The sequence below is a fragment of the Physeter macrocephalus genome, chromosome 5 (assembly GCF_002837175.3).
Source record: "Physeter macrocephalus isolate SW-GA chromosome 5, ASM283717v5, whole genome shotgun sequence".
Taxonomy (NCBI): Eukaryota; Metazoa; Chordata; class Mammalia; order Artiodactyla; family Physeteridae; genus Physeter; species Physeter macrocephalus.
This window is the reverse complement of record NC_041218.1, coordinates 47,573,018-47,599,432: the sequence shown is the minus strand read 5'-3', so window position 1 is coordinate 47,599,432 and position 26,415 is coordinate 47,573,018. Positions and strand designations below refer to the sequence as shown.

General features: G+C 44.8%; 1 protein-coding gene across 1 annotated transcript; it reads left to right on the top strand.

The window, feature by feature from the left end:
• On the top strand, positions 1 to 25,749 carry MTURN (maturin, neural progenitor differentiation regulator homolog). The gene is made up of 3 exons (XM_007114772.3): positions 1 to 486; positions 9,864 to 9,986; positions 23,984 to 25,749. The coding sequence occupies exons 1-3, from the start codon at positions 325 to 327 to the stop codon at positions 24,092 to 24,094; spliced, it is 396 nt and encodes a 131-aa protein (XP_007114834.1). The 5' UTR covers positions 1 to 324; the 3' UTR covers positions 24,095 to 25,749.
• The last annotated feature ends 666 nt before the right edge of the window (positions 25,750 to 26,415 follow it).

Below are 26,415 nucleotides of genomic sequence, written 5' to 3'. Positions count from 1 at the left end.
GCCGCCGCCGCGCCAGCCTCGGTGGCGGCCTGAAAGGGGGCGGGCGGAGAGGCGGAGCGGGGAGGAGCCGGGCGCGGCGCCGCGCTGTCCCTGGTCGCCGCCCACACCGTTACACACAGCATGTAAACAGTCCCCGCCGGGAGGAGCCCCGGGACTGGAGGGAACCCGCGTCGCCCGGCCCCGCCGCCTGCCCGAGAGCCCACAGAGCCGCGCGCTGCCCGCCCGGGAGGAGGGCGCCCGAGGAGAGGAGGGCGGGCGGCGAAGGGAGCGGGAGGCGGGCGGCGCGTGAGGAGGCTGAGGGAGCAGCGGGCGCGGCGGGCCAGGATGGATTTCCAGCAGCTGGCTGACGTTGCGGAGAAATGGTGTTCCAACACGCCCTTCGAGCTCATCGCCACCGAGGAGACCGAGCGCAGGATGGATTTCTACGCCGACCCCGGCGTCTCCTTCTACGTGCTGTGTCCGGACAACGGCTGCGGGGACAATTTTGTGAGTGCCTGGGGGAGGGACCGCCGCAGCGCGCGGGAGTGTGGACTCGCGGCCGCTTCCCTGCGCCCGAGCTCCCTCGCCGCGAGGCGGTGGGGCGGGAGGTGGGGGGGCGTAACCGGCTGACCGCGGCGCACCCAGCTGCTCCGCGCTCCGCCGGGGGAGCCCTCGGGCCCGGCCCGTTGGGGTCAGCGCTCCGGGTGCGTCCGGTAGGCGGCAGGCAGGGGCGTCCTTAGGATCCGGGGAGCCGGGCTAGAGAGGGCTGGTTCCGGGACGCGACCCCACGGCTCGAGCGCTGTGCTCGGCTTGGAGCATCTCCGGGGGTCTCAGCCTCGCACCAGTGCGGGCCAGGGCGCGCGGACCGGGGCGCACGGACCCTCCCCTCCCGCAGGATCCGGAGTCGGGAGCTTCCTACACCCAGGCGTCCCGCCCAGGTGAGATACCCCGTTACCCTCTAAATGCGCAGACACAACTCCTCGAGTTGTCCCCGCCGGGGAGAACCCACTCCCGTCCCCCTCCCCCATGTTATTCTCAGCGGTGTTTGGACACAAAGCCTCCGTCCACACTAGCGATGCCCCATCTCCTGCACCTTCTTTGCGGAATTACACCTCGGATCTTAAAAACGCACTCGCGCGTGCGCATACACACACAAACACACACAGGCACGCCTATTCCCCTTTCCTCTCGTGCTTCCATTGCTTCTCTGTGAGCTTCCAACGAGGTGTGTGGAGCCCGAGAGGTTCTGTCCAGCTGAGGCGGCGGCCTCGGCCCTGCCAAAGCCCTTCGGTTTTTCCAGATGAGGGGGAATTCCCCCTCCGCACCCCACTCCCCACCCTGCCACAGGCTCGGAGGTACCGGGACCTGGAACTGCGGTGTCCAAAACCTCGACTTTGCATCCTGCGCCCACCTGGGATCTTGGCGCTGGTAGTTTAGGAAGGGGATGTAGAGGGCCGGGGAGTTGGGCTGGGAGGTGCAGAGACTGGGCGAGGATGGCGCTTCATGAAGTGTTTGTAAGGACGAGGAAAAAATAATGGTCCCCAAATGTAAGATGGAGGCGGCTGTGGGCTCAGGTTACCGGCCTGAGTCGCCGGCCTGAGCCTGGAGCTGGCGCTGCTGCCGCCCCTGCGGACGGAGGTGGGGCAGCGCCTCGGCGAGGCCTGGCGCTGGCTCCTCAGGTGGGGTGAGACAAAGCTGGGCCGAGGTCCAGGTTGTCGCGCGCCCCTACCACCCACGGGAAGTTCGAGAAGGAGTTACAGAGACAGAAAGATTGTCTCTCTTGGCCCCAGAGAGATGAAGGCTTCTGTATGACTTGTCGATAAAGCATGCCCCTCCCACCACCTCCACCCCACCCCGCAAAGGTGAACAACCCACCGGGCCCCAGCCCTGCGACACTCTAGAAGAGGGATGGCATTGGGGGACAGCCAGATTTGAGTTCTGGCTGTGTGACTCTGGTCAAATGCATTTTAATGTTTTCAGATGCTCAGTGTACACATCCAAAAAATGGGTATAATACCAACCCCCAGGTGATCAAATAGATAAAGCACCTAATAGTCTCCACTGCACAGCAAGGGCCCCACAAATTTGGGTCAGAGATCTGGGATTCCCCAGAGTTTAGAACTTGTCTCTCTTTTAATTTCTCACCTGTAAAATGAGGTTAATCAGAATGCCTCCATCATAGGTACTTGTGAAGAGCAAGTGAACTATAAATGTATGTAAGAACACTGTTAACTGTAGTTAAAATAAGTAAATTAGTGTTGTCAGTGGGAGGTCATTAAAAAGGGATTTACTCCATTGTAAAAGTATAAGTAAGCTCCGGGGATATAGTGGAAAGGGCATCAGGGTCCAGGTAATTGCAGTGTTAGGGTTTGATTAGGAGTCCCTTCTAGCCCTGGGCTTCTTTGGACTGCCAGTGACCTTTCCCCCTCTTTATTGTTCGAGGTGGGACAAGAATCACTCATGGTTGCGGATTTTATGGGGGAGAGTTCTACACAGCCTTCCTGCTGGCACTGCAGGAGACATATCCAAAGAGAATAAGTGGGTAGAGAAAAGCAAGGCTATTCTCTTGCCTTGAATATGTTTATCAAACCATCATTCAGAAACATTAAGTATATCAGACCTTTTTCAAGGCCACCCATATTATATTTTAAATGTTTTCCCACCTGTATGAGTAAGTGCTTGAAAGTATTTCTTTTGAAAGTATTCGTTCACTGACAATTAAACGAAATAGTTAGGGAAGAAAGGTTATGGTGGGCCGGGGGGAGTAATTCACTGGGTAGACTGGAACTTTTTCGTTTCTAGAGGCCATAATGGACAAGATGCCAACCACTGGAGTTTTCTTCGCCCAAAACGTCTCCTCTAATCTGTCCCAGGCCAGATTTGTCAAGTGCTCTTCGCCTCTAGCTAAGGGAACTCAGACGTGAAGTAAATGTCCTACCTCTGTTCTTTTCCTTTTCCCAGGAAAATCTGCTAAACTTTAGAAGAAATTTGAGATGAAGGGAGTGTAATCTGAAGGATTTGTTAACAATAAGAATATTTACATAGCATTTCTCAATTTACAGAGTGTCTTTATATCATTCATTCATTCATTCAACAGACATTTATTGAGGGCTCACTCTGCACTTGGCCAGGGCTACCTAGAAAGGGGCCATTCTATTCATCTAAGAGGCAGTGTGGTATAATGGTTAGGGGCACGGGCTCTGGGGTCAGGCTGCTCGAGTTTGCACCCCAGCTCCCCACATCTAACTTTGAGCCTTGGGGGAAGTTATTTAACCCCTCTCTGCCATGATTTCCACATCTGTAAAATAGGGATGATATTAATACCTCCCTAGCTGACTTGTTTGGGAAAAGTGCTTAAAGTGGGGGTGATGATATTAGTGGCTCTGGCAGGGTCTCTGTACAGCAGTCCCTCTGGATCTATTTAAAATATAATCCAAGTCATGTTCTCACCACTCCCTGCCTCTCCTAAACTGACTTCCCATTATTGCAATAAAACCTAAGCTTTCTTGGCTACAAGTCCGCACATGATTTGTCTCCTGCCACCTCTATGACCTCATCCTGGACCATTCTTCCCCCTTGCTTACTGTGTTCCTGCCACACTGGCCTTTCTGGTCTTCAGACAAGCCAAGCTCATTCCTGCCTCAGGGCCTTTACGTTTGCTGTTCCCTCTGGCCTAAAATACTCTTCCCCCACATCTTTACACGACCAGATCCTTTCTGCCACTGTGGCCTGGGAGAAACCTGCCTGACCACGTACTCCCTCCCTCACCCTTTTATTCTTATCATAGCACTCATCAGCACCTGATAGTCCACTGTTTATTTTCTGCCTGCCCCACCAGTCTATAAGCTTCACGAGAGCTTGTCTTATCACTGTACTGCAGCGCTTGGAACAGTGTCAGACATGTGATAGGCGTTCAATCCATGTTGGTAAGAATGAATGACTAACAGTCTAGTGTAGAAGATAGATGTTAAATTTCAAGAGTGACAGCTTCAAAGACAACTACCACTTAAGTGCAATTTACTGTGTGTCAGACTTAGCATATATGAACTCATTTAATCTTAGTAATCTCACAAGCTACTCTAATTATCTCCACTTTACAGATGAGAAAAGTGAAGCCCAGCAAGGTTTACTAACTTTCCCACAGCTAATAGATGGTAGAGCAACTTGAACGGTAGCCTTGTAGTGATTATATAGCACCACAGGAGTGACAACAGGGGACCCAATTCAGACTGTGGGTTCAAGGGCTACTTCTTATTGAGCCTCACAAATATTCTCTAAGGTGGGTATTATTATATCCCCATTTTATAGGTGAGGAAACCGAGGCTAATGAGTTTATGGCACTCACCCAGGACTATGCCACTAAGAAGTAAGAGAGCCAGGACTTGAGCCAAAGCCCAGAGGGCTGTGCCTTCTGCCATGTAGACTGTACCCCAGGCAGCATCAGGCTGGGGGCTCCAGAGGCCTAGGAGCAAAGACTTCTTTTTGTCTGCCCTCCCTTTGGCAGCTCCTGGGTCCCCTGTGCACTCCTTCCCCTTCTTGCTTCACAGGCCATCCTATCCCTGCAGTCCATTTCCAAACTGCTGCCCTGATGCAGGTCTCTCTCCTTAGACGGCCAAGGAATTCAGGTCCCGGGATAAAATGCTGCCAGTGCCTTGTGTGTGCTGTAAGTTCAGGGACGCAGCTACTCTGCCTGGCTCTTCAGGTGTCATGGGGAAGTGGCCGACAGCTCACACAGGCAGTGTGCTCCTCTCTTCTGCCAGCTCAGAAGGTCCTGAGAGCTCCGTCAGGCTTGAGGAATGGGGTGTTGGCAGCCACTAACATGCCAGACAGGCAGAGGGGCACGTGCTCCTGGGCATGGCAGCACCAGCTGTTTCCCTTTTCGCCTAGGCCAGGAGAAGGGAGCTCTCAAAGTGTACTGCCCGGCCCCTCCCTGGTGCCTGGGCGTTGCCGACAAGGAGGCGGGTGCTCCCTTACTGTCCACGACATGTTTGGGTCCACAGTTTTGTAGAGTTTAATCAATCCCTCCTCAATGTAAAAACAAAGGTAGCAGTTGTCATAGTATTGAAGAAAAATGTTTTATTTATAGAAGGACTATGTGATTTAATTTTATATGTGTGCCTATGCCTATGTCTTTCTCTCTCCATTTTCATCCTAGACATGTCTCTATTCTTAACTATGTGACTAAATAACAACCTTTTCATTTGGAGAAAGAAAATACAACTTGTTTGAATGAGATTGCATCGTGTTTACATGGTGGTATAGTGGAAAGAAGGCACTTTCTTGTTAAATTTAAACTCTATACTCAGTTTCCTCTTCTGTCAAATGGGGATAATCATACCTATATCACATTATTATTTGCAGATTAAATGAGCAATAGTGGTAGACTGTAATGCCTTCCACGGTGGCCATGAGTTATTCATACAGAGAGATTATTTCAGGGAAAAAGATATGTCCTTCATCATTCATGGGTGATAATCCTGAGGAGAGTAAAATTCTGCTAATATAAGTTCAAATAGGAGGGAATAAGGACTCATTGGGCCCCTGCCAAATGAGAGGCAGGGTTATCTACAGATTATCTCGTGGAATGTTTATATCCACCCTGTGGGTATTATTATTTTCTGCGACTTACAAAGGAAGGAGCTGAGGCTCAGGGTGAAGGCATGACACCTCTCTTGACATCCTGGCTTTGCCCATTGCTTCCTGTGTGACCACAGACAAGTTGCTTAACCTCTCTGAGCCTCAGTTTCCTCCTTGGTAAAACAGATCAGTGTTTGACACCAAGAGCAGGTGGTAGGTGTGGCCAGCCATGCTCTTCCCTCAGCAGAAATACGTTGGCTGGCATGAGATGGCTTGTAGCTCTTACCCTCTTACACCATCTCTTCTGTGGAGAGCAGTCAGTTTTGTGTTAAGCTGCACCAACTTAAAATGCACTCCCCAGTACTGCTGACAGCAGAAAACCCGTACAGTGAGAGTGAGGCCCTTGGCAATGGCCCTTTGACACAGATAACTGAGTCCTGGGAGGACAACGGGCGTGTTCTTAGCTCCCCTGCCACCCCAACTCTGCCTAAGCACCAGGAAGTCAAGCGCCATCCCCACAAGTGGTAGAACAGTAGGAGCACACAGACTGTGATCAATAAGATGTTTGTGGGATTGAATTACCTTGATGATCTAATTCCATTTTTGGGTAAGCTGGATGTTCTCATCTATACTACAGAAAATAGAAAGTCACTCATTTTCCTGTTTGCAGATGACATTGTTATAATGTCTTAAGCTGGGCGAGCTTTGATAATAAGCTCTGACCCAACTTAATAACAGAAAGAACGGCCACATGGTGTGTGCTGAAATCAGAGTTCTCACTGGGGATTTTCAACTCTTAATGAACAGGAATCTATAGGCTGCTCAAGGTAGGTGCAAGGGGGGCCATTTCACTGCGACCCATGCCATCCTGAAAATGGAGGTGGTTTTAGTCAGTAATGACATTTAGATTTTTTTTAATGTAACACCCACCCTCAAATATGTAGTTAGTCAAAGTTCCGCTCTGGTTCTTGTTCTCAGATTGCGGTCCCAGAACCGGCAGCAGAAGCTTTACCTGGGAACTTGTGGAAATGCAAATTCTCAGCCCCATCCCCCATCAGAAACTCTGGGGTGAGACCCAACAATTGTGTTTTAATAAGCCTCCAGGTGATTGTGATGCAAGCTAAAGCTTAAGAACCACCTCTTTCCCCTCCTTTGCGAAGCCTTTTCTTGGCATTTCCCCTATTATAATAGTCCAGGTCTGCGATCTGCCTTGGCTCTAACTACCCTATTGGAAATTCAGTGCATTCTGTCCTCAGATTTATATTTGCCAGGGAATTACATTGTTCAAAGCCACAGGTTCTCTGACCCCCTGCTATAGTTTTTTAGTGGCCAAAGTGGGTGTTTGGTTACATATGCTTGATGTTTTCCAAGTTGAAGGCCTTGTGGCCACGCCCTGTGGTGCAGGACTCTGGGTCTTCAAGTGCCCATTTGTCTTTGTACAAGACTAGACCCCAGATCCTGCTTTCAGTAGCTTCAGCCCAGCCACCGCATGCTCTCTCCGCCTTCCCTTGGTTTTGGAATGGGCCTCTCTATTTTCCTAAGAGGTAACCCTCCTGCCCCTAGTCCCTTTCCTGTTAGTTCTGAAGAGCTGGTCTGTCTTATATGTGGGCACTGCCTCGGGGCACTGATGGCATGTCTTTCTTTACATAGCATAGGCCTCTGGAAAGCAGTGGAGGCAAATCTGTGTCCCATCTTTGGCAAGTGCCAGGCTTGTTTACCCGGCACTGTTTGTCCTAATCTCACTTGGTTTTACATTATTCTTCTTCTGTTGTTTCCCCTTTGTCTTTATGTTCTCAACTGCAGACTTAATTTTTAGTTCATCTTATCTTGTATGCTGACTGCCTTGATTAATTTTAGAAGGGGACAGTTTCAAGAAATAAAACTGAATACCTTTTATTATGAGATACAATGGATATGAAACAATTAACATTTAGTAAGTGATGTCTTTTAAGCGGCCGTGTGTACCTGGGCCTGTCTTACTCCAAATCCCTGGCTCCCTCCTGTTATCATTTGGGCAGGGCTTCAGTTAAAACTCTTTTTTAAACCACAAAACCAACACTACCGGGAATTCAGGATGAGTTAGACAGCCACAGGAAGGAAATTTAGGCACACTGGACATAAGGCCCGTTAGCAGATGTTAAGTCTTTCTTCTCCAATATATTCATAAATCAACAACTCCAAAAGTGGAGTAAGGAAAATTGTGACATTAATAATCTCCTCATGAGGATATAGATGCCCTAGAAACACTCAAACTGAATAAACTGATTACCAAGCAGTGGTGGATACTCTGTGATTCTGTTATTGTTTGAGTGATATACTTTCCTTAGTTTACTTTGTAATTTGAAGTACTTTTTAAAAAAATGTAGTTAAAAAATAGCCATGCAAGGTTTTCATAGATACACCTGCTTCTGAATGAACTATATCCCAAGTTGCCTTGGATAGTGTTCTCAGTGAAGTCACATAGGGTGTCTGATCTAGCCTTGTGGCAGGTAGAAACCCCTACCCCCAATCCTCCTGCAGATGCAAAAGGGGAAATAGGTGACTTATATCCACCATTTATTGAATATCTACTATTTGCCAGCCAGGCACTGTGCCAGGCACTAAATAAACTTTTTACTTTTTCTCTAATCTTCACAACAAGTCTAGGGAAGGCAGGCTTAAAATTTTCCGTTGTGTGGTGCTAGGTGTTAACCCCATCTCTAACTTGGATAAGAATTTGAAATATGCTTGAACTTTTTAAAATTTGAGTTTGAAAATGGGTGCTGAGCTGAATTTATATAAAGTGGGACTTTATTATTGGTCTTGCAGAATCCCTACTAATTAAGAATCAAGTGCAGTAATGGATATAAAAGCACTTTGTACTATTATGCTTTTGTACAATGCAAGAGACTATTATATAAATGGCATTTCAGAGGCTCAGCAACTTTAAGGGCCTCTAATTAATAAGGAATCGTGTTTGAGCTATTCTCCAAGGTTGGAGAATCTAGAAGTTATCTTTATTAGGTCAAGGCGATAGCTACTCTAGAAGTCTGCTGGAATTAGAGCAGCACGTGTTGGAAATGGACCTTCACATCTATGAAACACAGATAATTGGGTGGTAAAGATGGCATATTAGCACCTTGTTATTCTCTCTTGGATCTGAGCAGTGTTTTAAATTCTTTCTAGTTCCTGGAGATCCTGCAGTGAGAAAGAAGGAAGTGAAATATGTTTATTGAGTGTTGGGCATATGACTTTCTGGGGTGATGCTCTAATCATTTGTATTAATAGGGGGGGACAAGTGCTTGACATGGACCATTTCTCCAAATTGATCTTGTCTCTTGCTGCCTAGTCCCTACTCCTTGCTGTCATCTGCCAAATATCTTCCTCTCCTCTACACTTTTCTCACCAACGTTGAGCAGTCATTGCTCAGGCCCCTCTAAACAGTGATTCTTGGGACCTGACTGATACCCCGATGTCATCCTGGTAGCTCAATGCCCCCTCCATTGCTCAGATATGCAGGGGCCTTCTGCATCTACATCTCCCAAGCCTGTTTCTTGGACTTATTCCAGATCCTTGAACATTTATGGGAGAAACTAGCCTAGTCTTAAAGATGTGCTAAAATGGATATCCTCATTTGGGGAAAAAATACCCCACTTGTCTAACCCTAAGAAAAAATAAAACCTAAATCAGTCTCCTCTCGGTGCGTGTTAACATTGCAAAGTGTTGCTTGGGTATGATGCCCTCTTAAAGCATTTTAAGGGAAGGTGAGCTTTCAGAAAGCCTTTGTTTCCTGGTGACTTCGTGATGACTTTTCTGTGTGTTCTCCTGAATTCATTTCATCTTGAAGTAAATTTATCATCACAGGCTAATCTGGGCAAAGAATATCTCCAAGTAAGCAGTTACAAACTATGCCTAATTAATCCTTCAGCCATTGCTGAAGGCAAAGGTAAGGATTACACAGGCTCTTGGTTTCTCCTTCCTCCTGTTTTAAAACCACCCATAGCTGGCACCAGAAGGGGGGCGGTGGAAATCACGGGTGGGGGAATATTGCTCCCAATGCCGCTTCTACTACGTATGAGCAGATCTGATGGAAAATTGAGCAGGTGAGATTATGGACCAGAAGCGTGGGGGTTTTCTGCAGGGTGTGCATTTTCTGATCTCCATCAATGCAAACAAATCAAGAATGACTGTGGATTTTACTCTGGAATGGAGGCCTTCTTCAAATTCACGTAATTAAAGAAAAAAAAATCTTGGCTTTGTGTATTTCAAACTGAGTATAATGACTGTGTGTCTTTGTTTTCTCCTTTCCCTTGTCGGCGGGCATGTAGCACGTGTGGAGCGAGAGCGAGGACTGCCTGCCTTTTTTGCAGCTAGCCCAGGATTATATCTCCTCCTGCGGCAAGAAGACGCTCCATGAAGTCTTGGAAAAAGTCTTCAAGTCTTTCAGACCTGTAGGTGCCTGCTTGGCTTCTAAAGCCATCTTGTTGTCTCCAGTGATTGTGCTTTGAATAACATGGATTGTGGGGAAAGTGGGCAAAACCTGGGGTGACTAATTGTTTTTCTCTTGTCTGCCCTGTGGCTTAAAGATAGCAGCTAGTGGAGGGAGGCTGAGGGCGGAGAGGGAGGGGGAAAGGGATGCGACACAGCTGTTTGTTGCAGGGATGCTGGTTATTTCTAGCATCACTTGAGTTAAGAATCTCGGATTGGGTGGGAAGCATACAGAGCCTTTATGAGACAACTGAGTATTCTGGTTCTCATCCAGTAGACTTAAAACCAAAATGCTTGGAAGTGCTATGGAGGTTCTCTTATGATAGAAAATTGCCAGAAGGCTATATAAAGGATGTACCTCCATGTTGATGGATATGGAGAAGGAGGAAATTGGATAGTTGTTCTCTTCTTTTCTCTTTTTATGAAGTCTCTTATAGAGAGCTTGCTTTCCCCCAGCCCCCTTAAGATTTAGGAATCTGTATGTCTATGGTTAGCTGACAGTTTGTTTCATTATAGCTGAAAAACATGTAAAATGAATACTCACCCCTAATTTGAAGACTACTTCTCTCTTTATTTTTATTGGAAGAGAAAGTCAGATTACGTGACACTTGCCCCAAGTTCAATTCCCTGCCCACCATAAATACTCTACATGCTCAGTGTTATTTGCTCTAGGATTTCTTTTTTTTTTTTTCTTTTTTCAAATCTTTTAAAATAGTATCTACTTCTTTCCTGGAATTTTCAAACTTGTCTTTTGTTTCTCTGAACATGGTAGGCTTGGCTGCATAAGAGACTGTCAGATATTCCAGTATTTCAAGGTTTGGGAGTCTGTTTTGTCAGCTTTTGTTACCACTGGTTCCCTGTCCTGGTATCTTGTTTCTTTGCGTGTTGGATTATCTCTGCGTGCTTGAAAATTTGTATATTTGTATTTGAAAATTTATATATAGGGGTATATTGAGGCCTAAGATGATGGTACTTTCCTCTGGAGAGGATTTTTATTTGCTTCTGCCAGGGCTGGAGGGGTCCTGTCAGTCAGAGATCACCCTCAATCAGTTTGAGACTTGTGGTTCTTAGAACTCTCCAGGTGATGGACAGTCAGGTTTTAGGCCTGGTTTATTCTGGTTTATCCTTGTTCTGAGAGCAGCCTCAGTCTGTTCAGGCCGATATAACAAAATACCATAGACTAGGTGGCTTATAAACAAAAATTTATTTCTCATTGTTCTAGAGGCTGGAAGTCTGAGATCAGAGTGCCAGCAGATCTGGTATCTAGTGAGGGCCCACTTCGTAGACAGATGGCCATCTTTTCACTTGAACTTCACATGGTGGAAGGAGACAGAGAGAACCCCAGGGCCTCTTTTATAACGGCACTAGGCCTTTTATGAGGGCTCTACCTTCATGACCTAATCACCTCTCATAGGGCCCACCTTCTAATACCATCACCTCGAAGGTCAGGATTTCAACATATGAATTTGGAGGAGGGAACACAAATACTCAGACCATAGCTTAGGGGTCCTAGCCTAAAGTGACAATGGTTTATAACAGTTTGCTCCTTTGAAAGGCCCTGGGTTTGACTTTGGTCTCCCTAGCTCTTAGAATAGGCCAAGAATGCAGTAGAAGTTTCTTCCAGGTCAGCAAATGTCCTTAGGACAAAAGCAGCTTTTTATGATAGGTTTACCTCTCTGGGTGCTAATTCTCAATATATTTAAGAAGCCATTTTTCATATTGAATCCAGATTTTTTAGTTCTCTTTGCAGGAGTTTGTCCTGATTACTGTCACTTAATCCATCATTATTAAAAGTGGAATTTCAAGTGGCTTTTTTCACTTTATCTGATTTGTATCATTTGTCCAACCATTTCTTTTTGTTGTTGTTGTTTGTTACTTTTCTAAGCCTGTTTGGCTTATTAAAAATAGATTTTTGACTTAAAGATACTGGTCTATCCCCACTTTCATTCATTCAAGATGTATTTACTGAGTACCCAGTAGGCACTTGGCACTCTTTACTGCTCTGTTCCTAGCAGTTGAACCAGACAGATGAAAATCTTAGACCTCACAGAGCTTGTATTCTAGTGGCAGAGAGATAAGATAAATAAGTACAACATAAGATAAATGATTACAACACATAATGTGTTAGTGACAAGTGCTGAGGAGAAAAAAACATGAGTCAGGGAAAGGGGGTGAGAAGTGTCAGAGGCACTGACAATTTTGATTAGGGGAGCAGGGAAGGCTTCACTGAGAAGGTAATGTGAGTAAAACTTGAAGTGAGATGTGAACCATGAGGAGAGCTACAGGAGGAGCTTTCCAAGTAGAAAGAACAGCAAATACGACCACAGAGGGAGAGAAAACTAGTGTTCAGAGAACAAGGAGGGGCTGGTACGGCCTGAGTTGCGGGGGAGGGGAGGAACATCGAGAGATGAGTCCGAGGAACCTCAGGGGCTTGCAGGTCACAGGAGGACTTGGGCTTTTACTCCCGTGTGCTGGGGAGCCGCTGGAGGGGTTTAAGCACAAGAGGGATCTGCTGAGTAGAGAACAGGCTGTGAGGGGGAGGGCGAGAGCAGGGAGCCCAGTGAGGAGGCTGTTGCTTTCATCCAGGCGAGGCCATCGGTCTTGGACCAGGATGGTCACCGTGAAGGTGGAAGAAAGGGGCCGGATTCTGGAGATGCCTTGAAGGTAGACCCAACCGGACTTGCTGATGGGTTGGAAGTGTGGTGTGGGAAAAAGGAGACATGGATGACTCCAGAGGTCCTCATCTACTCAGTGAAGGGAATGGGGTTTCTTGACTGAGATGGATGAGGCTGCAGGAGGAAAGTTCAGGGGTGAGACTATCAAGAGCTCGGTTATAGACATGTCAGTGTTTGAAATACCTGTTAGACATCCAACTAGAGATATCAAGGCAAGCAAAATTTTTTTAAAACATGGGTTCCCTCAAATCTTAACCCCCCCCAAACTATCTAATTAGCAAATGATACTCACTGTGCAGCTGGTTTCCTCGGGGGGGTTCCACTCATTAGCTTGCCACCTGATTCTCTGTATGTGGCTGTCATCTGTGGTGGCAAGCAACAGTCTACCTGCAGAATGGGCTTAACTGCTGAAGGTGAGCTCCCACCAGGACTCCTGTTGCCCTCTTGCTTTACCAAGTCTATGACTGTATTTCAGCAACCAGGCCGCCACATGTAAATGGAAAAAACCACAGTCCAAAAAATCCAGATGCATAGCTCAAAGCGATTGACTTGGTTGAATACTTTCTTTCAGATCAAGCTGCTTTGTGTCATGGAGACACACAGATTTCATTTAACGCTGTTGGGCTTCCAGAGTTCATTTCTAAAGCAGAGCCTTCCGCCACAGTGGGCAGGGATGATGCTCCCAAGGTGGGGCCTTCACCTGGCACGGCGCCCCCTTTGGTGGGGAAGCTTTTGCGGGCTGGGCGCTCTGGCTGGGTCTTTTTGCCTTCGGGAGAGGCTGGAGGCCTTCTCAGGACTAGTGAGGGTGAAATGCACACAAGCTTTGGGTTTCTCTCAGTCAGGATGTGCCCCAGATCGGATGAGAGGGAGTGTTACAGACCCAGATGAAGGACTGCTGGAGATCGGTGGGGAAGGTTTTACCCTCTCCCTCTCCACTGAAGAGTGTATTTCTTCCCACTGGTATTTATCTGTTTTATATAATGGAGCTTTGGATTTAGAAATAAGACCCAGGAAAGGGTCTTACTGCTGTTGAAGCTTAAAGTATTTGTTGAAGTAACACATACCCAAATGCTACAAGGTTATCATGCAGGTAAGCTTGAGCACCTCATTCCCTGAAAATTTTTGATAATCTGATCAATCTGTGTAACTCCTTTTTGTTTATAGTTGGGGAAACCACAGAAGGAATATTTTTACCTTCATCTTAGAACAGCCTCATTCATGGCTTTGAATTCTTGTTTTACCTTGGCCAACCCGTTGCCAGCCCCTACCCTGTGTAGTCTCTCCAGAAAGATAAGGACCTTTCTGTTGACAGCCTTCTGCTGCCTTTTGGGGCGTCAGTCAAGCAGGGTCAATTACTTTGCTGAAGCCCACGCATGCCTGCCTGCATGGGCCAAAGAATGGAGTCATCTTCTGGCCATCCTCGGCGATCCTGCCCGCAAGGCTCAGCGTGCCACAGTAGCACTCTCTACCTTTGGACATTCCAATTTTGTAGACTGTGTGCTTTTCCTCCCCTTTCTGTTTGCTTCCCCCGCCCCTTTTCTGTTTGCCTTCCCCCCACTGAAACAATATCACAAAGTCCATGCCCTACCAAAGAAATCTGTTGTTCAATTTGACAAGAAAAAAATAATTATTCTTTTTCTTATTCACCATGTTACTCCTCTTTTTTCTCTCTCTCTTCATCACATGATCAACAAAATGTATGATCATCTGCTATTTTGCCAAAGCACCGCTTTGGAGAGTAAGAGGCAGGGCAGGGTGCCTAGTCCTTGCGCGCAAGGAGCTGGCTTTCTGGTTGGAGACAGAGCCACAGAAACGTACAGAGAAACTCCAGGTTACAAAACCGAGCGTTTATTTTGGTCTAGACACTCTGCTAGATACAGTGCAAAGGAGTTCCATTCCCTGCTCTGCTTACTCCCATCTGCTGGTTCTCCGGGGAAGTGTTTCCTGAGAGGATGTCAGTGAGGGTGCACCGACCGCAGGGTGTTGGTTGTGGTCCCTTTACCTAGTTATGCAGAATCAGGTTACTACAGTGATGAGGAACCCAAGCTCTGGGGGCAGGCTGCCTGGATTCAAATCCCAGTTCTGTCACTTGCTGGCTGTGTGACCTCAGACAAGTTACTTGACCTTGCTGTTTCTCAGTTTTTTCATTTGTAAAAGTAGGAAACAAATGATGATAGTTACCTTAGGATTGCTATGAAGATTGAATGACATGATTCTTGTTGGGGACTTAGTGCAGCGCACGGCACAGAGGATAAGCACTGAGTAAATGCTGGCATTGACACAGACGGGATGGGGACACTCGGCAAAATACTGTTGAGAAGTGAACTCAGTAGTGAAAGCTTTCATAGGACCCTTAGGTTTTTGATGGAGGAAGAAAACAATTTGCTGAGTGATTTCAACGCACGCTTAACAGAAGCATCTGGCTAAGATAAGAGATTTTAAAGGGGCTGTGTTGGGGTATTATTGCCAAAAGTTTATCGACACTGGTTTTGGCAAAATAATAATCATCCATTCAGTACCTGATCCATACAACTCAGTGGGTTTGAGGCTAGTGCTACAAGGGGGACGAATGGATGCTCCTGTCCCCCAGAGGGACATATGACCAAAGAGCCTCTGGTGACAGGGTTACGGGTGATATTTATTTTCTCTTCTGGATTTTCTAAATTTTCCATGATGTCATAGAAAACATTTATAATCAGGAACTATGTTGTGTTTTTTTAAAAAAAACTGCCTTATCTACTATGTGTCAGAAGGACTGGGAATATCAGATGTGAGTGGGCTCATCGAGGAACAAAGTGCTGGCAGTGGCTTCACGAGGAGGGGGGACTTGAAAGGGTGAGATCTGGACAATGTTGGAGCAGGAGGAGGGCCGGCCAAGAAGAAAGACCAGGAAGGCCCATCTTGGCCCCTTAGCTCAGAGAACCTTAGAGATGTCCCTGGGTGGGGCAAGGTGGCTTAGCCCTGGCCTGGCCAGCTCCCAGCCCGTGTTGTTCAGCCTTAGTGCCCCCATCTTTAAAATGGGGGTCATACATGTTTCTCTGTCTTGTGGATGCATGGGGAGCTTCAAAATCAGAACACAGAGGGCTATCAAAGCCCAGCCACACCCCACTGAGGTTTGTTTCAATTTCCAGCTCATAACTGCTGTTAGGAAATGCTTATTGGGTGGATATGTGGCTCCATGGATGCAGTGGGGCAGCTTCCTTCCTGGACTGACCCATATTCTGGTCCACTCCAGGGGCCTCCTAGCTTCTACCTAGTTTTTTTTTTCCTTCCTGCTGGAATGTCATATCCAAATGGTACATGTGTGCAAATGATAGCACTGTCATTGCCATCTGTGAGCAGGAGGGTTTATCCATGTCCTGGCGCCAGTAATGGCTTTGGAGACACCTGTCACTAGCCTTGATCAATGCGAATTGGAGAATCGTTGGAGTCCTACATTTTTTTTTTGTTTAAGTGGCCCTGGATTGACAGTTGCCAGTCATCACATGATTGAGTTAGATAATGAAATAGTGGTTATGGTTCTAAATAATGCTGGCCATGCCATTCATTTTTTCCCTCCATGTTTTTATCTTTTTTAATTTTTTTAATTTTTATTTTATTTTATTTTATCTTTTCGGTACGCGGGCCTCTCACTGTTGTGGCCTCTCCCGTCGCGGAGCACAGGCTCCGGACACGCAGGCTCAGCGGCCATGGCTCACGGGCCCAGCCGCTCCGCGGCATGTGGGATCTTCCCGGACTGGGGCACAAACCCGTGTCCCCTGCATCGGCAGGCGGACTCTCAACCACTGCGCCACCAGGGAAGCCCCCTCCATGTTTTTATATCTTTTATTTAGTGATGATTAACATTCCTTCCTCCCCTCCACCCCCCCCCCCACTAGAAAACAGTTCACAAAGGAAGAGAGAACTTATCATTTCCAAGTTAGCTGCAAAACCAAAACTAGTCTTTGCCTTTCAGTTCTCTCAAAGCTTTATTCTCCTGGAGTATTACTCCTCCTCTTACGAGCACTGTGGACATTAGGGTCATGAGGCACCTGTTGCTGTGATGATTTTCTGTGCTGTTTTGGTTGATGTTCTTTTTTTTTTTTTTTTTTTTTTTAATTGGGGTACAGTTGTTTTACAATGTTGTGTTATTTTCCCTGTGCTATACAGCAGGTTCTCATTGTTGCTTTGATGGCCCTACCTGGGTACAGTTGTTTTACAATGTTGTGTTATTTTCCACTGTACGGCAAAGTGAAGTAGAGTTCCCTGTGCTATACAGCAGGTTCTCATTGTTGCTTTGATGGCCCTACCTGGAGTGAGAGCCTTTGCTTCCCCAGGTTTTCTCACTCTGATTGACCCTGGTCCCCTGCCTGGGGTTGCTGTGTGACTCCACGTTTTTTTCTCTTGAGAAACAGAGATCCTTCGACCAGAAAAATTCCCTTAATTCTGTCTTACTGGCATGAGCAAGATTGGTTGTTGTTGTTGTTTTTTGCCACTAGTGGCTGGAGAGCCAGGGATTATACCCCACAAGAAAACCCTTTGTGACCCAGAAAACGTTCAATTCTTGCTTCTACTCTTCTAGTCTGGTCAAGAGTCTGGAAGAAGAGAGAGAATCCACTTGTGGAAAGCTGCCCCAGTTGGTCAGAAAGTGTGGTAGGAAAGATTATGCACAAGTATGGGTTTTAATAAAAACGCATTGAATTAACACAACATTATAAATAAACTATACTTCAGTAAAATTATTGATAAAAAAACAACCCACTACGTTCAAAAAAAAAAAAACCAAAACAAAACCACACACACACACACACACATTGAATGTTGACAATTTAACTTTATCATGGCATTTGTTTTTTGCTCATATGGTGAACATTCAAACCCTTGTCTTTTGTAGAACGTGCGATAGCCCCTAAAATAAGAGGGTACCTATTACTCTTGCCCATTTGGGTCTTACATCAGTCTTGCCACCTACCCCCCACCCCCCGACTTTTCTTTTTTCTCTATTATCGAAAAGACAGACTCACCAGGATCCTATCAGAGGTTTCTTGGTACCATCAGCATCATGGATCATTAAGATAAATCGTGACAAATTCCCCAAATGCTTTAGGGTCTCAATACTCAGAGTGTGGTTTCTGGAACGGCAGTATCCCCGTCACCAGGGAGCTTGTTAGGAAAGCAGAATCTCAGATCCCACCTGAGACCCACTGACTCAGTGTGAGAAATGCTGCTTCAAAGAATCCTCTGGAAGGAGCTTACAGGAACCTCTAAAGCCACAGGGCACTTACTGGAAGCCCCGAAGGCCTAGCTGGTTGCCTGTGCTCTCTAGGGCCTAGATACCATCTCCCCTTCTTTTATAAAGACACTCTAGCCCAAGTGTTGGAGTGAGTGCCACCTTCAGAGACAGCAGATGCTAAGTGCCAACTGAACAGAGCCTCAACTAGTTTATAACACTTTCAAAAAGACCTGGAGTTAGTCCTACAGAAAACTGATACTCTCTTGGGTCTGAAGAGCTTTAATTCTCAAGGGTTGGCATCTCTACCCACCAGGTACAACCCTGTTAGGATGGGTGGGCCCCAGTAGTTCTTATGTGATCAGAGACTGTTCTGAAGAAGCAAGACCCTGGGAATGCCAACACTGTTGTCCAGAGTGATCATAAAGATTTTTTCCCGTCAACTGAAAAAAAAACTTTACTGAAGTAGGAATGAATGGCTCTAACTCTCAGGAGCGATTTAAATATACTTGACAGGATTTCTTGGCCTGTCTCCTTTCCCTTATAAGAGTGTGTGGGTGCAGTAAAAGCAAGGACTCAGGATTCTTCCCCGTCTGTTTATATTCCTGTTTCTGATATGAATTCTTGACTGTTAAAAATTTGGATCCAGAAATTAAACTTCTTTTTTCCAATCTGGCTGTTCAATCTATTCTTTTTTTTCCCCCTCCAGTTTTATTGCGATATAATTGACATACAGCACTGTATAAGTTTATGGCGTACAGCATAATGGTTTGACTAACATATATCATGAAATGATGATCACAATAAGTTTAGTGAATATCCATGGTCTTATATAGATACAAAATTAAAGAAATAGGAAAAAAAACACCTTTTTTTCTTTGTGATGAGAACTCTTGGGATTTACTCTCTTAACTTTTTTTTTTTTTTTTTGTCTGCGTTGGGTCTTTGTTGCTACGCACAGACTTTCTCTATTTGCGGTGAGCAGGGGCTACTCTTCGTTGCAGTGCACGGGCTTCTTATTGTGATGGCTTCTCTTGTTGCAGAGCATGAGCTCTAGGTACATGGGCTTCAGTAGTTGTGGCACGTGGGCTCAGTAGTTGTGGTGCACAGGCTTAGTTGCTCCGTGGCATGTGGGATCTTCCTGGACCAGGGCTCGAACCTATGGCCCCTGCATTGGCAGGCAGATTCTTAACCACTGTGCCACCAGGGAAGCCCCCCTTAACAGCTTTCTTATACAGCATACAGCAATGTTAATTATATTTATCATGATGTAAATTATATCCCTAGTACTTATTTAAGTTATAACTGGAAGTTAGTACTTTTTTGACTGCCTTCAGCCAATTTTCCCTCCCCTCACGCCTGCCTCTGGTAACCCAGAAGTTAGACTTACCTACCATAGATGAGAATGGAGACAGAGGTGGGAATGCTAGATTATTACATATCTGTAGGATGTCCTTTGGAATCCCAGGCAAATTCTAGCTCTTGTGCTTTTTCTGTTTTCCTCCTCATGCTTCCAAATTGTACATACTCATAAATGTTGATATTAACATTGCATATTGAATTTTTTTAAGTGTATTACCGAGTAGGAAACATTGAAGGCTCCAGCTATAGGAGCAGCATGGACAGCTGGAAGGATATCTCCCAGGTAGCCTGGCGGTTAGGCATGTAATGTCTACAACCTGCTGGCCTGGGTTTGAATCCTGCTCTGATGCTTACTGGGCAACTCTGAGCAAATTTACTCAACATCTTCAGATCTTCTTTGTGAAAGGGAGATAATAATAGTACCTACCCCATAGGGTTAGTATGAGGACCAAAGGAATTAATATACAGAAAAGCTGCTTATACAGTGCCTAGCAGATAGTAACTTAACCAATATAAACTATTATTATTGAATCCGAAGTGTGACACAATTGGTTGGTTCAATGGAATGTAAGCCTGAGAATCTAATGCAGAGGCTGATAGAATTGAGTTTCTTAGTTCTCCTCCTACTTCCTACAGTACTAATTAACAATGAGGCAGTCCAGAAGCAAGCCCAGCAGAAGAGAGAGGAAGGAGCAGGATCTGGAGACAGTCTACTGATGCAGCAGTAACTCCCCTTGAATAATTGAACCGGCTGTGCTTTAAAATGAGAAGCAAGATAATATAATGTAATTAGATAATTCACATAAGACTCTACAGGTTGCAGACCATGGCCACGTTCACTTTCTCATTGAATCTCCATAGTTTCTCTGGAGTAGAGCAGGTGTCATGGTTCCCACTTTTCAGAGAAGGACACTGAGGCTCAGCAAAGGCAGTGGTCCCCAACTAGAGCTCTGGCTTCCAGATGCGAGGTCCAGTGCCTTTTCCACACAGCCTCTCAACAGATCTTCGGATTCTCCGCTAAGGTGCCTTAAATGTCCTGACAGCCATTGAGAGCTGCTTCTCTTCTCTCTCCCTCCTTTAAGGACAGGGGGAGAGCAGCTCTCAAATTAGCATCTGAAGATTTCCTGCCAAAGGGAAGGGACTCCCATGTGGCTGATGCTACAGACCTAGAACTATGTGCTTTGGATTCACATCAAGGTAAGGTACAGAGCTAGGAAGAGGAGAGAGGGGAAGGGTTTCGTGCTTGGCTTGCTGGAACCTCTTCTACCAAGCCACCCTAAGCTGAGGAGAGGGTGGGTGTTAAGGGGTACCTACAGTTTGAGTCCATGTGAATTATCTAAACGTACTATGAAAAAGAATAATCAGTGGCGTGTCACTTTAGGACAAGATGGCAAATATGTGGATGCGTGCCTCAACTGTGCCCCCTGTACCCATAACAGCCATTGCTAACTGACCAGGATCTTTCCCACTGAGCCTCAGAATCCTCCTGAACCCAAGGCTCCAGGCATCCAGTCAGATTTGTTAACTGAGAAGGAACCCATTGACCGTTCCTCTTTTAAGGAGCATCCCTTCAGTGCAACGAGGATTTACATTTATTATTGAATTAATACATCTTCTTTTGGCATTTAGGTGATTCTGGAGTTCTTGGTAGTGGCAAAAATATTTATATTTTATCAACTATTTAAATGTTACCACTCTTTTGATACTTTCACCTTGCTGTGTCATCTAGCAGCTCTTGAAATAAACTTGAACACCAAAATATTAGTCATCTGTGTTCATTGTATCCAGCCATTTTTTTTCCCCTCTTTAGAGGCAAACTTTACCTTTTATTCCACCCACTAAGATACGGAAGGGAAACAGTAGTAGGGGAGAGGGGCTTTTCCCTTCTCCCCAGCACACACGAGATTGGTGCAGACTATGCGAAGAAGCTGAGATGCGCCCCTCCCGCCCTTTCCCACAGTCAGCAGTGTCTCTGAGACAGCTGTAGCCCTGAGCTCTAAGGGGAAGGCACGTGCCTGCAGTTGGCCGTGGTGCCTTGGCAGGCCACGTGCATCATATGACCCATAATGCCTGGCAGATGATTTTGTCCTGAGCGTGTTCAGAGGGCTCTCTGAGACCTGCAAGACTGTGGTCTGAGAACTTCAGAGTAAAGGTGTTATTTTGATCAGGACTCTGCTTACACTTTCCTCCTGTAAGCCTTCGGGAGGGAATGGAAAGGGGGGTGGGAGGCAGGGCCCTGGGAAGCAATGCAGAGTAAATGGAATGGTCCACCTCACTTTGTCCTAATGCAGTTAGTGTTTGGATCATAGGGCCATCCAGTGAAGTTGCCTGAAAATGGTCAACCAAGGGGCTACCACGTGAGAAAGGTTCATCAGAGAGCTGTGGGTCGGCATCCCCGTGATGGCAGACAAGGCCAAGATGCCTGCAGCCATGGCTTCCTGCCAGCACCAGAGCGTTCGTCCATATTGATCAGGCCCAGCAACGGGCACTCACGGTTTCTAACCCAGGACCAGCCAGTGTTTTAAGAAAACGTTTACTGTGTATTTATTGTGAATTTTCCTGATGATAATTATAGAGCATTTCGAAAATACAAGAAGATAAAGAGGAAAATATTTACCCATAATCACATTGCCTAAAAAAGTACTCTTAAAATTTGGATATATTTCATTGAAGTCTTTTTTTCTATGCATTTGTGTATACTTTTAAAAGAATTTGTATCATAATGAAAATGCAATTTTCATCATGTTCTTTTTACACACATGAGCACATTTTTTATATCATTAAATTCAAAAATAGTATTTTAAGTGGATATATAAGATTCCATTTTATGGATGCACCAAAATTTATTTAACCATTTTGTTGAACATTTCAGCAGTCTCTATATTTTTATATGTGTGTTACGAATAATAGCAGCATGCATTTTTAGAGAAGAAGATGTAGAGGAGAATAGATTTTTAACATCTTGATGGGATAGTCAGCACTGTTCATTGTACTACTGCTGACAGCCCAGATATGTGTGTGTGCATAGATATTATATCTTTGTGTATACATGGATGATACTTAAAAGTAGAGAATCTCCAGGCTTTCCAGTAAAACCTAGTCCTTTGGGCACCAATCCATTGTATGATTGACACTTCCATCTAATAAGCTTATGAAAATAATGATAGAGGTAGCTGACTCCCATGAGAAATCCATAGCTACTGTGCTAATTCCTGTTAAGTGCTGTTGAAATTTTTTTATTGAAGTATAGTTGATTTACAATATTATATTAATTTCAAGCGTATAACATAGTGATTCAGTATTTTTATAGATTTTACTCCATTTAAAGTTATTACAAAACAGTGGCTATATTACCCTGTGCTGTACAATATATTCTTGTTGCTTATTTATTTTACACATAGTAGTTTGTATCTTTGAGTCCCCTACCCCTATTTTGCCCCTCCCTCCTTCCCTCTCCCCACTGGTCACCACGAGTTTGTTCTATATATCTGTGAGTCTTTTTCTGTTTTGTTATATGCGTTCATTTGTTTTATTTTTTAGATTCCACATATAAGTAATAACAGAGTATTTGTCTTTGTCTGACTTATTTCACTAAGCATAATACTCTCTAGGTCCAGCCACGTTGTTGCAAATGGCAGAATTTCATTCTTTTTTATGGCTGAGTACTAATCCAGCGTGTGTGTGTGTGTGTGTGTGTGTGTGTGTGTGTGGTGTGTAACTCACATCTTCTTTATCTAGTCATCTGTTGATGGAAACTTAGTTTACTTCCATATCTTGGCTATTGTACATAATGCTGCTATGAACATTGGGGGTACATGTATCTTTTTGAGTTAGTGTTCTTGTTTTCTTCAGATATATACAGGAGTGGAATTGCTGGGTCATATGGTAGTTCTGTGTTTAATTTTTTGAGGAACCTCCACACTGTTTTCCATAGTGGCTACACCAGTTTACATTCCCACCAACAGGGTAGGGGGGCTCCCTTTTCTCCACAACCTCTCCAACGTTTACTATTTGTAGCCTTTTTGGTAATAGCTTTTCTGAAGTTTGAGGTGATATCTCATTGTGGTTTTGATTTGCCTTTCTCTCATATTAGTGATGTTGAGCACCTTTTCATGTGCCTGTTGGCCATCTGTATTTTTTCTTTGGAAAGATGTCTATTCAGGTCTTCTGCCTGTTTTTTGATTGGGTTGTTTTTTTGATATTGAGTTGTATGAGTTGTTTATATATTTTGGATATTAACCCCTTATCAGTCATATCATTTGCAAATATTTCTCCTGTTCAGTAGGTTGTCTTTTCATTTTGTCAGTGATTTCCTTTTCTGTGAAAAAGCTTTTACGTTCCATTAGGTCCCATTTGTTTATTTTCGCTTTTCTTTCTTTTGCCTTAGGAGACATATCCAAAAAACTATTGCTACAATTTATGTCAAAGAGTGCCCTGTGTGTGTTCTCTCCTAGGAGTTTTATGGTTTCTGGTCTTAAATTTAGGTCTTTAATCCATTTTGAGTTTATTTTTGTATATGGTGTGAGGAAGTGTTCTAATCTTGTTCTTTTTCATGGAGCTGTCTAGTTTTCCTAGCACCACTTATTGAATAGATCGTCTTTTCTCCACAGTATATTCTTGCCCCCTTTGTTGAATTTGGATCAGATGCCTTTGGTTGTCTTCCTGCCTGTGGGCCATTTGGCACTCACAGCTGCTTCTCTTCTCTCCCCTGTAGTTACTGGGGCTTCCGGATGCAGATGACGACGCATTTGAAGAGTACAGTGCAGACGTGGAAGAGGAGGAGCCAGAGGCGGACCACCCCCAAATGGGGGTCAGTCAGCAGTAGACTTCCAAGGGCTCCCACCTGAGAAGGAGAGTGGGCCCTGTGGTACCCGAGGTGGGGTCACAAGCTCCTGGGTTAGCATTTTGCAAATAGCACTTCGAAACAGGACGTCTGACTCCCAGCATCCAAATTAAAATGAAATATCTTTTTAACGACCACACGCTATCTGGGATGAGCTTTGCTCAGAAGTGACCTGAATTTTACTCCCGTTTCAGTGGGTCTCTATGGAGTTGTCTCGGTAGCCTTTGCCATTTTGAATTTAGAGTCCATTTTGTGGCTGACTGTTCTCTCTTGAGTTTATGTTGGAGAACTAACATCTGCTGACTCAAAAGTAGAGAACTCTGAATGTATTAAGGATATGTTTTGAGTCATCACAGGTGACATTATTGAGAGAAAGCATGGCAGAGAAGAAATGCAGTCTGCACTTTTTATGTACCTTTTAAGTGTATGTAAATGGAAGGTTTTGCTTATAAAGCATGAGTTTTAATATCTAGTCATTAAACTGCACAAGTGCAAATACAAGGGCAGAAAAGGAGAATTACTTAGTATTGGATTAAGAGGGTAAGAGAGGCAAAGAAGCCTTTGTTTAAGTGTTCTGCCATTACTGATTTACCTAGATATACAGCAGCTGGTTCATGGATAGGTAGAAACATTATTTGCATGTTCAGTTATTTTAAAACATGCTGATTCCAAAGCCACTTTTAAAGTCTAATAGTGGAGAATATAAATGGGGTGACATAAATTATTGATTTCTTTAAAATGTTTATAAGCCACCCCACATATGAAATGAAACATTTACCTTCTCTCTTTATAACAAGATGGCAACTTGTTAAATCATGAAAACATCCCAAATCCAAGTGCCACTTAAACTTTGAAGCCATAGATGAATTTAATAGGAAAATAAACCAGGATAAATTTTTTTAAAGTATGATGGAATCCTTCTTTACTTTCTTAATCTGACTTTTATTCTTCAAGAAAAAGTCAAGAAAGGATCCCACTGTATAATTTATTTAAAAATTGTAATCAAGTGCTTTGAGGAACCTAACTGCAGTGAAGTTTTAAAGTGGTATGAAGGTGGGAATCTTTTAATCGTGGGTTAGCTTGGTTCAGAAGGGAAGTTTTAATGATCAAATATTCAGACAACTCACAGAAACAACTACGATCATAACTGGAAACACTGCTGTCATCATTTAGCAACACACACTGAGGGGGGAAATTCTTTGCAATGCTAACACGGAATTATTTAAAACATTCATTTTGCTTAGACCCTTCTGCATCTCTGGTTCTAATAAAAGATGCAGAATGCCTCTTTTACAACACTTGACTAAACATAACATCTGGGGTGGAATTGTTTTTAACATGCACACACATGCCTGTTGGGTTGTCAAAGTTTTAGATTAAAAAAAAAAAAAGCAGCAGAGGCCACAGAGTTTACGGGAGTCTTGTATATCTTCCAGGCATGTTGGTGTAAACCTGATTATCTCAACATTTTCTGTTTAATTGATTGGTGCCGTGAGGAGTACAGCTGCTCGTGGTAAAACGGTGTCCTACAGTTTTAAGTCATTGGGTAAAATAATTTCGTGGTTTCCATCGTGCTTCAGTACCCATGTTTTTTTCTTTTCTTGGAAAACCATATTAAAGGTTAACTTCAAGTGAAATGAATCTCCTTTGGAGTAGCCTATTAACAAAACAAACCTTGGGGTTTTATCCAGTGGGGCAAGCGGATTCCGTGCTTTGCTCCCTTGCCTGTGTTCTGATTGGCTCTGAACCTGAGCACAGGTGATTGGGAGCTATGCCTCCCGTAGGTAGAGCCCACGTCTGTAAGCTCCGTGTTCACACAGTAGTCTGAAAGAATGACTTCTGCCACCGAAATGAAGAAGCTTGACTGGCTTGCTCCACTCAAAGGTAAACTGGAATTTTCTACGTAGAGGCTTAAAATCTAAATTTACATACGTTTGCAAATGGAATGGACATATAAAATGTATTTTATGAAAAATGTGTTTAGTCTTTGACCAAATGCATTGTGGTATTATTATGTGAATGTTTTCTGTTTATAAAAATTGAGCTGAGATAGACTCAGCCATTCAGTGGGCCGAGGAGAAATCTGGCCTTTGTTCTGCCCCAGGGGTAGCAAAGAACATCGCTGTGTGTTACTTATTTTCAAGGCAAAACCCCAAAGGGCGTTGCGAATCGGACTGTTTCCTCTAAAGCTTCGTTTTCTCTGATTGTGCACATCCCGGCCAGTGCATGCTGACACACATGCACATGTACACACTCACCTGCGCTGTGGATTCTCTGTTTGGGTCGTGGGTGGCATCAGAACT